At 42.1% G+C, this 10758-nt stretch overlaps 1 protein-coding gene across 2 annotated transcripts; it reads right to left on the bottom strand.

The window, feature by feature from the left end:
* Window positions 1–6775: 6775 nt before the first annotated feature.
* DIO3 (iodothyronine deiodinase 3) lies at window positions 6776–10166 on the bottom strand. Of its 2 annotated transcripts, XR_003856214.1 has the most exons (2): window positions 9098–10166; window positions 6776–7417 (listed from the first exon to the last, which is right to left on the bottom strand). XR_003856214.1 is itself a non-coding variant. In XM_029597949.1 (1 exon), exon 1 carries the CDS (start codon window positions 10021–10023, stop codon window positions 9220–9222), a length of 804 nt encoding a protein of 267 aa, XP_029453809.1. In that variant the 5' UTR covers window positions 10024–10166; the 3' UTR covers window positions 8671–9219. The 2 variants fall into 2 exon arrangements, 1 of the variants encoding a protein (XP_029453809.1); XM_029597949.1 differs by lacking the exon at window positions 6776–7417 and having other exon boundaries at window positions 8671–10166.
* Between the last annotated feature and the right edge of the window lie 592 nt (window positions 10167–10758).

The raw sequence follows: 10758 nt of genomic DNA, 5'->3' as shown, positions 1-10758 counted from the left end.
TCACGCTTACACACACAGGCTTTCAATCACACACATACATGCTGTCCTTTTCTCTCACACACAGACTGTCATTCACATACTCACATGCTCCCTCACCTAAACCAGCTCTCAATCACACACAGACACACATGCTCTCTCTTTCTCTCATTTACACACAGGCTCTCAATCACATACTCACATGCTCCCTCACCTAAACCAGCTCTCAAATCACACACAGACACACATGCTGTCTTTCTTTCACTTTCACACATGCTCTCAATCACATACTCACATGCTCCCTCACCTAAACCAGCTCTCAATCACACACATACTCTCTTTCACATGTAGGATCTCAATCATTCACATACATACTATCTCACTCACACACACACACACACACACACACACACACACACACAGGATCTCAAACACACATATTTGCTTATTCACTCACTCTCCCTCCTCCCCTGAACTAGCGGAAGCAGCAGCCTCCTCCACTTCTGACCCTAAAGGCAGCAGCAATCAACTTAATTTTCAGCCCTTGTGGAGCAAGGAGTCCCATAGGCCGCGGAGGGTTGACCACATTCTTCATTTTTCTCTGAGCCGCGCTGCTCATTCCTCAGGCTGCGCCTCTCTTCTTTTCTTCAGGCCGATGCTGCCTGCACTAGCATGGTCTCTTCTTCCCGCGCACGCACCCACTGTTCACCACTTCCTCTTCTGGGCCACGGTGGGGGGGGGGGTGAAGAAGAGACCCTGCCGGTGCCGCTGATTCCTGCTCTCCTGCCGCGTTCCACCCAGGTGTTCAGCATTTTAAGCCCGGGTGGAGGACTATCTTGCTCGGGTAGGGGGAGCAGCTGGGTCAGCAGGGGACCGGGAAGTATGGCGACACACCTGCGTGTGCTTGGCGACACACTGGTTGAGACCCACTGCCTTAGAGCACATGAATTTTGGTTCTTCCTATCTAAATTGGATTCGACAGTTATATGACTCCCCAAGAGTAACTGTGAAAGTAAATGGAAGTTATGGAGACCCCTTTGTGATTGGCCGGGTCAACAGACAAGGATGCCTGCTGTTGCCCCTGCTTTTCGCCTTATTTTTAGAACCATTTGCTATATGTATCAGGGCCTCTACTGAGATCCAGGGCATACAATTAAAAGACCATTAGTTTAAACTATCCCTATTTCTGGACGATATAATGTTCACTTTATCAGACCCAAGGAGATCGTTGACGGGTGGAGCAGGAATTAAAATCTTTCAGTACAGTGTCTGGATTCAAGGTTAATTTTGAAAAATCCGAACTACTAAACATTACTTTGTCTCAACTTGAAATTATGGAAACCTCCCAGATTTTCCCTTTCCGGTGGGCTAAGAAAGCTCTGAAATACCTAGGAGTTTATATTCATCCCTCTTTGGAGACTTTGTATGACCTTAATTATGTTCCTCTGATAAAAGTGGTAGATAAAGACTTGGCTCCATGGCACAAGGTTCTGCATACATGGTTCGGCCAAATGGCCATTATAAAAATGAATGTCCTACCTCGCTATCTTTATTTGTTTTCTACGCTCCCGATTTATCTCTCAGATGCGCTTTTGCGCCGATTACAAAAGAAAATGTTTGACTTCATTTGGAGAAGACACCCTCCACGGGTGGCTAGAATTACTCTCTATTTACCTAAAATGCAAAGGGGGGCTGGGAGTCCCTAACTTGCTATGGTACTATGCAGCCTCTCAGCTGAGGGCAGTGATGGATGTACACAGTACCCAAACCACAAAGCAGTGGATTAAGGCGGAACAAATAATGATGCCTATTGTGGTGATGCCTTGGCAGCCGAGACATACATGGTGCCCCATATCTGTTATTCTCTGGTCTTTTCAAACTACTCTTAAACTCTGGAGTAAATGGAAAAAGAAACTTGTGGGGAACTATAATTATTACTATCAGTCCCATCTTTTTCATAATAAGAAGTTTGAGATAGGATATCAAGCCGGCTTATTTAATACCTGGCGACAAGTCGGCATTGGCACTATAGGGCACTTGTTCCAGAAGGGCTCTCTGATCAGTTTATCCCAATTGACTAAAAAATATGAACTGGGAGCAGCTAACTTTTTGGCTTATGCCCAGGTTAGACATTTTGTTACCAAGTTAAGCACCTCCCAACAACTACGAAGCAATAGGTCTTTATTTGAAAACCTATGTATAAAAGCTGATTTCCATAGCAAAGTAATAGCTAAAATAAATTGATTACTTAATAACTCAACAGAACACATCCTGGTGCACAGAATTAAATGGGAAACAGTCCTAGGCCGTACCCTCACTAAACAAGAATGGGAAAACATCTATTGGAGCGTGGGCAAGGGCTCCATCTCCGCTAGCCTGCAAGAAAATGGATATAAAATGCTGTATAGGTGGCATCTAAATTATACCCAATGGTCTCCCCGCTATGCTGGAGGGGCTGCAGCAGCGTGGGCTCTTATTGGCATATATGGTGGGAGTGTCCCCAGATACAATTATTTTGGAAGGTTATTCAGGACCTGTAATCTATTGCATACACAATTAATCTGGGCCCCTACCAATATTTTTCTATCAGTTCCCGTGAAGGAACTTGATGGTCCTCAACACAAGTTTTGCCATCATGCCTTGACTGCTGCCCGCCTAGTGGTTATACAGCACTGGAAATCTAAGGTAGTGCCACTTTTATCGGATGTACTAGTCCGGTTGAGTAGACACCGTCGGTTAGCTTATCTGACGGCAGCAAAAAAGAATCAGCTGGCTGCTTTTTACAAAATATGGAAAGAACTCCCTGAAAGAAATCTTTCACAAACCTAGTAATAAAAGGATCCATTTCCCCATTATGCTTTTGGGGAGCGAATGAGGATAGCGATGGGTCATTATGCCCAGCCTCCTTTCGAAAGGGTCTTTAATCATCTCATGCTTTGTATTGGCAACATTAAAGCCCTTATTGACTTTATTGCCTTTACTTACATTATTGATTTTATTGAAATTATGCACATTGTTCGACATGACACAGCTGCTTTAGCACCAATGTATATTTGCCATCCAAAGTTATCCTTGTCATTGATGAACGACTTATTTGTGATGTGATGTTTCCATGCACTTCTTACCCTGGCATGGGAGGGAGGGGACGGGAAGGGGAAAATATTATAACTCATTGTATTCCAAATATCTGCTATAAGCAATTGTTATAACTGTAATTTTTATTGTAATGCTATGCTTATTGTTATGTACCTTCTGCATAAAAACTCAATAAAAAAGTTAAATTTAAAAAAAAAAATCTTTTACCAACCGAAGACTTCCAATTGGTTGTTCAAACTATTGTGTAGAGTCATCTTGACTACTGTAATTCTCTTTATATAGGTATACTTAAATATTTATAAGTCTTGCAGTTACTTCAGAATTCGGCAATAAGGTTCATTTTTGGCCTTCCTTGGGGTGTAAATGTGAAACCACTTATGAAAAGTTTACACTGGTTGCCAATTGCTGAGAGGGTACAATTTAAGATTTTTTTTTCAGTAATGCATAAGATTATCTTTGTGAAAGCCCGTGTTTAAAACAAAAAATTCATAATTATATTCCTGCACACCAACTTTGTTTACAGTCACAAACAATTGCAAGCAGTGCCAAATTTTAAAGATTGCACATTCCAGAAGAGAGCTTTTTCTTTGATTGCACTAGCCCTGAGGTATAGTCTGCCTTTGGAATTACAAATGGAGGCAGACTATTTAAAAATTAGGAAGAAAGTCAAGGCATTACTGTTTACATAGGCATTTAGGTTGACAAGGTTACACTGTTCAAATATTATTGATTTATATTTAAATGTTTTGATAATATTGTCTGTTTTAAATGATTGATTTTAATGTTGTATTGATTTTATTTGTGCTGTACTATGTATGTGGAATTGTAATCTGCGTGAACTTGTAGTGGCATTGTGGCATAAAAGACCTGCCAAATAAATAAATAAATAAACAGATAGATAAATAAATAAGTGTATCTTCACCTTAATATACCTTTAGCTGAGTAGATGGGACCTTTTAAACACAGAAACAAACAATATGATGGTAAATAAAGCTGCAAGGCTCTTCTGCTCAATTTACTTATAGGAATGTGCTTTCATGTGAAATGAAACAGGAGCTTTGATTGAGGTTTACTGTTTTGTTAAATTTTGTATGAAAATAAAACAAAAATGAATGAAATTTGTTCCCAGTTCCTGGTCCTTTGTAGACTTGACCAGTTATTCCTGCCCTGCTGGTGACGTTTTTCAAAATGGTGATGGCTGATCTAAGGCTGGCGCCACTTTGGAATATGGCCATACTTAAAAGTGGCATCAGCCTCAGCTCTGTTGTTTTGAAGTAAGGCACCAGCAAGGCAGGAGTAACCCACCCCATTTGGACCTCACAGATAGGGAAAGATGCTCTCAACAGATGCTAAACATGGATGAATATTTAAATACTGGCACTTAGCTGGATAAGTCCCTGCTTATCCAGCTAAGTGGCACTGTATATCAACCTCTATGTGCATAATGTTTCCTGGAAAACATATCCGCATAAAAAGCAGGGCAAAACTGTGCAGGTACTTTTTCTTGGGCAATTTTCAAACGTAAAAGAGTCTGCAGGTACCCACCAATTTTGCACTCCTGTGGGCAGTTTGAAAAAGTGCTCTGTTATTATTAATTGATATTTCTGTTCACTTCGTCAATAAAATACTGCTATTGCTGGGTCACTCCACTTGGATGTGTAGAACTAGAGACCAACAAATAAGCTGTGGGTATATTTCTATTGGGCTAAATACATTTATGACTAGTTTTGAACTCCTGATGCAGAATGCTAATGCACTGGGAGTTAAAAAAAAATGCACAAACTGGAAAATGTGAGCAAAGAAAACACTTGGGTAGATTTTAAAATGGGCATGCGCATGTAATAAAATCTGTGGGTAATCCGCGAGCGTACATGCAGACGGTGCGCGCAAGCAGGGAAGAATTTATGCAAACTCCAAACGGCAATGCATTCGGGCCTTTCCCAGTTCATTCCCAGTCCGCTCCAGTTAAGGAGAAAACATGCTTTTTGTGCATAAAGCATACTTTCTACGCATAAAATCCCAACTACAGGGCCTACACTGGAACTATACACTGGTGCTGGAAACTTTACTCAATCTCTGATCAGAAGTAAAATTTCCAGTGCTAAGACAACATGAGTTAACCCAATGCACCTCTCTGCATTGGGGCATAATAGCTAATTTTATTTTTTATTTAAAAACAAACTTATAAATCTCTTATGACAAATTAATTGAACTAAGCCTTCATTAGCATTACATTTCTTGGGAGGGTGCTAAGCAAAACTCCTTGCTGCATCGGGAGTACAGTTTGCACACTAATAATGGCTGCACAATTGAGGGTAAAAGTGTGCTCTGTGGAGTCCACCTTATAACTTCAGGCCCAAATTGTGCTATTTTTAAGTGTTTTGGATATTCCTAACCCCTGTTATTAAACAATTACCTATATGAATTGTTTCTGTTGTACTGAGGTCACAATATGAACTTTCTGTTCCACATGCTATGTTTCAGGAGGCTTGATTACATTTCATGTTGTCAAATTTGTCTACCTTACCTGGTCTTTGCTTGTTGTAGTCCTTGTCCATCAACCTACTTTATTTATTTATTTATTCAGATTTATATTGCGCTTTTCACACTTTTTTCAGCGCTTCAAAGTGGATTACATTCAGGTACTTTAGGTATTTCCCTATCCTCAGAGGGCTTATAATCTAAGGCCTGGATTTATCAAAATGCACTAAATATCGCATGCGATAGGAAAAGGGGCATGCTTTATGCTATGAGGCTGTTTATCGCAAAGTGCACTATCTTATCACAGTATGCGCTAACTTTTTCACACTTTGCGATAAGTGCCAGAATTGTATTTCCTACCTACAACCCCTGGGGGGAGAGAGAGACAGACTAGCTATAAGGCCCTCATACTAGGTAGGTATTTATACCTCTATATGAGGCCCACCTAGCTACTTGAGGTGAGGTTTAGGTATTAGTGTAGGGATTAAGAGCCACTTTGACATTCAGAGTGTGACGTACGAACAGAACAGTGCACTCTTGTGAAGATTTGATGACCTTCGGCGTGAGGAAACTCACTCAAAGATGAGATTTGTGCAATATTCTCTCAACCTAGCTTGATGTTACCCAGGTAGAGAGTCCATCAAGTTAGGTTGAGAGAACACTGCACAAATTTCATCTTTGGGTGAGTTTCCTCACGCCGAAGGTCATCAAATCTTCACAAGAGCGCACTGTTCTGTTCGTACATCGCACTCAATGTCAAATCTCTCCCCCCCCCCTTGTGGCCCCATAAAGCCATAATCGCACGGCGATATGGCTTTGCAAGTTGTAAATCCGGCCCACTTGGCCTGAAATCCCACCCTAAACTCCTCCCCTTTTCCTAATTTGCATCGCACCATGCATTATGGTGTTTTCACATGCGATAAAGGCGTTTTCACATGCGTTAAAGGTGCTTTTCGCATGCGAAAATGCCATATAGCACTTTGATAAATGATCCCCTAAGTTGGTAGCTGTAGGAGTCTCTTAAATACCATACACTTCAATTACATACCTTTTTATTCTATTGGAAAATAAAATGAAGCTGATAACATGTGGCACCATAGACATATATTTCTAATCCTTCATGTCTTTCATTAACTACATAGATTTATCTACATAGATAAGACCTAGTCTTGAGCATCGGTATAGGAAAAGAAATTAAATAAATAAATAAATAAATTTTAAATTTGAATCTATTTTATTATGAAAAAGCACAGGGTTTTTAGGTGGGTGCACTGCTGTTAGAAGCTAACTACTGTTTCTTTGCCTTTGTACAGCTAATCTTCTTTGTTTCTCTTAACTTCCATTGTGGAGATGATAGAGGTTTATAAAATCATGAGTGGGGTAGAAAAGATAACTAGGAACATGAAACTAGCAGGGAGAAGATTTAAAACAAATTAGAGAAATTTTTCACTCATCGTATAAATATGTGGAAGTTGTTGCTGGAGGATGTTGCCAATACATCTAGCAAAGCTGGGTTTAAAACAGGTTTAGACATGTACCGGGAGAAAGAGTCCATAAACATGTATTAGCGAAGAGAACTCAGGGAAAGCCACTACTTATGCCTGGGAGTGAGCAACAAGGAACTTCAACTACGCTTTGGGATCTGCTGGGTAGTTCCTAATGACCTGGATTGGCCACCGGTGGAGACAGGATGCTGGGCTTGATGAATTCTTGGTCTGACCCAGCATGGCACTTCTTATGATGAAGATTACTGCTGAAGACTATGTTGCTTGCTGTCTTCACCTGCTTCCTGGTTCTGTGGTTCCCAACTTCCAAGTCAGAATCCACAGACCATAGGAGATTTGCAGATGGGTAGTGAGATAACCTAGTGCAAAAATATATAGTAGAGATAGAACAGATAGATAAGCAAATTGCCATCCCTAAAGCGTAAAAATAAGATTGAAAAGGGATAATCTGTGGCATACATAAAATTTCCATAGATGTTATTTACACTGAGGACAAGATTCTAAAATGCTCGTGTGTGTATGTGTGTGTGTGTGTATGCACCAGAGTGAGACTTTGTAAGAAAGATGGGGGATTTTGTGTGCATGTGACAGAGGAAGTCTCTGTATTAGAAATTGAGGCTGCTCCCCCTTCCCTCCACCCACATTTTTCTCTATTCATTCCATCTCCTCCCCTCTGGCTCTCCTTGGGGGAGCAGCAGCAAATACACTGCTGGTTTGTGGGAGCCAAACATTTCCTCTTTGCAAGTGGTGAATCGGAAAGGACCAACTTGATTTCCTCCATGTCTTCAACTTAGACATGTAGTTTCCTGGCAAAGGATAATTATATGTATAAATTGAAAACGGGGGCATCAGGTGTTCTTTTACTGTAAAGAATGCCTGAAATGCTCTTTTGGAGCTGGGCAGTGGGGTTTGGGATTTCCTTACATGTATCATTAACAGAAGATATCAGTGCACCATCGCGCCTGAATTCTGCAAACGGCCTGCCTGAAACTGTTAGCGAGAATCAGCCGGCCCTTGATTGACTCCTCTCTCGTTTCCAGTGTCCTTAAACTGCCTGGTACTGAAAAAGGGGCAGACGCGAAACGTTCTGTAAACCAGTGCATGGGGACAGCTACTCGAAAGTTGCACACTACTGAAGAAAGTTAGGTCTTGTGCCGATTCATATAATAAGATAATTGCTTTGTGGCCTGAAGACCACATTACTTTAAAAATTGCAATTAACATTCTAGAAAGCAGGGACTTCAAATGGGTTTTAAAAAGGTCTGACATAGCAAAAAAAAAAAAAAAAAGCATTGCGTAGTTTGCATCTCACCGGATTGAGTGCATAGAAAAACCAAGAAACAAATTAGGCGTATGTACTATCTGGCCTGAAGATGGCACTCTCGTTTCAGAGCAAAAAATTCTAGTCTTGCCGACTGGAACAGGTGATTCTTCTCTAGTGCTGGATGCTCAGTTTTAGCGCTAGCATCTATGCCTAGAAAAATGAATGAATGAATGAACTGCACTAGGTCGAGCTGAGGGTATCGCACCCAGTGACTGCCCCACAGATAATTAATCGGCGCATTTTTTTGCGTATCCTTCGTTTCACTTCAGGGTGCAGAAATAACACACATTTTACTGAATATCTTTTATTGTACAAAAAGTCATAAAAAATATTACGCAGTTTACAAAAGTCATATAAATAGGACACAGACTACCAATGTTACCGAAAGCTCTAGTATTTGATAACATCAGACTCGATTTTCTGGTCCAACCAGTTTAAAATCGGTCGTCATAAAAAATACTAGAAGGACCAGTGACATTATGCTATACCAAACAAGTTTTACAACAATTTCCTGCACAAAAAAAATAACGAGAGAGAAGTCAGGAAGCAAAGCATAGAAAAAAAAAAGTTCACAAAATACTTAACATTTGAAGTAAGTATCAGTATACAGTGGAAGTATTAGTCAGTATTGTAGCTTTGTTCGGCGATGCCGTATTAAAGATATAAAAAACAGCTTGCAAATCAACATGATTCGAATAGACAGAATATCACTTACTGAATTAAACTCAATATTCATTGTCGCCTGTCAATGCTCTTGGGAATATAATACTTATTGACTGCAACCTGGTTTGCAGCCCTCTCAGTCCGTGCAGAGCATTTGGTGGCCAGTCCTGGCAGTTAAAGTTGGATGGTAACGGAGCTGGGGCTGTGACACTGATTTCTGTATTGGTTTAACCAGTTTCTCAGTTCGCAGATCTTGTAGCCCTCCGGCCCCCTCCCTCCCTGGTAAGTCACCTTGCCCTCCTGGATAATGTAAAGCCTTTCAAAGTAGGCTCCGTAGGCGGCATTGGAATCATTGTCCATCGTGTCCACCACCACCGGACACCCAGGTAGCCCCTGGGTCATCAGCTGAGCTGCCTTCAGCCGGTCCTGCAGGCACTGGTGCTTCGGGATCTGGTAGGCGGTGTCTGTGCTCACCCAGCCATCTGAAGGGTGGGCTTCCTCGATGTAGATGAGCAGGAAGTCAGCGATGTCAACGTGCTGAGCCGCTAGGCGGTTGAACGCCTGCAGGCGAGCCATGAAAGGGGGTCAGGTGCAACTGCCGAAGTTCAGGACCAGGGGTCTTTCCTCCATGGCGTAGTCCAGGATCCTGGACTTCTTGACCCCGTCCAGCCCGATGACCTCCGTGTTGGGCGCGCCGGAGCCCAGGTAGGCGGACTTGAAGAAGTCGAGTTTCTGCCCATGCCAGACAGCCTTCAGGGACTCCACAGTGAACATGCGGTTGGAGTCAGACACGCAGACGGGAGGGTCATCCGGTCCATGGCTTTGCGCTCTCATGGCTGTCAGCACCTTCTTGCGGATGCACAGAAAATCCAAAAGCCAGAGCATCAGAGCTGAGAGGAGGAAGCGAGGCAGCAAAAGGCAGCAGGCAGCCACCTGCTTCAGAAGTTTCAGGGCGTGAACGCCAATTAAGTGGAGCATTGCTACTTCTCAGCACCTCCGATCACTTTCTCCCTGCTTTCTTCGTCTCTAGTCTCTCTCCTTCTGCTGCTCGAGCTTTCTTCAGCTCCTCTGAAATCCCGCTTCTCCTTGCCCCATTTTTATAGTCTAGGATTTAAATGGAAAAAAAACGACTCCACCTCCACCCAGCACCGCCCTCCTCATACTTGAGCCCGGGGATTACCTACCCTCCATTCCAATGACCTAAACGACGAAAAGCAAAGATAAATGTAGACAGGTGAAAAAAAATGATACAATCATGCTGAACTGGTGCAGAGGGTTTCAGTGACTAGTGTCAAAAGAATTTGTGATGAGGGCAGCCTTGAAAGGTTCATTTAAATTAAAAGGAAAAGTGCCTTGACTTTTTGTTTTTATTTCCCTGGGGGACAGAGAGAAAAAAAAAATAAAGGCAGTGTAGACAATAAAGTGCTGTTTTCAGAACTTCTGCTGCTGGTGCAGGCAGGATCTTTGTTTACCTCCCCATAGGGGAAAGGAAGCTTGAGCTCGGGAGCACATAGAAGGCAAACTATGAGACAGAAAGCTGTTTGAGTCTTCTGCCGCTGCAGAGAATCTCTGGTGGGCTTGTTCAGCAATGCTCGGTGGCATGTCAGGGGAGAATGCTGACGTCATCGATTATGTCACGGATCAGGAAGTAACAGAAGGTCAGTGGCGTTATCAACCCGAGAAGCTAGAGAATTTTAAAAGATAAGAAAAATG

The sequence above is a fragment of the Rhinatrema bivittatum genome, chromosome 4 (assembly GCF_901001135.1).
Source record: "Rhinatrema bivittatum chromosome 4, aRhiBiv1.1, whole genome shotgun sequence".
NCBI classification, from domain to species: Eukaryota; Metazoa; Chordata; class Amphibia; order Gymnophiona; family Rhinatrematidae; genus Rhinatrema; species Rhinatrema bivittatum.
Note: the sequence above shows the minus strand (reverse complement) of the source record. Positions and strands in the feature narration are given on the sequence as shown.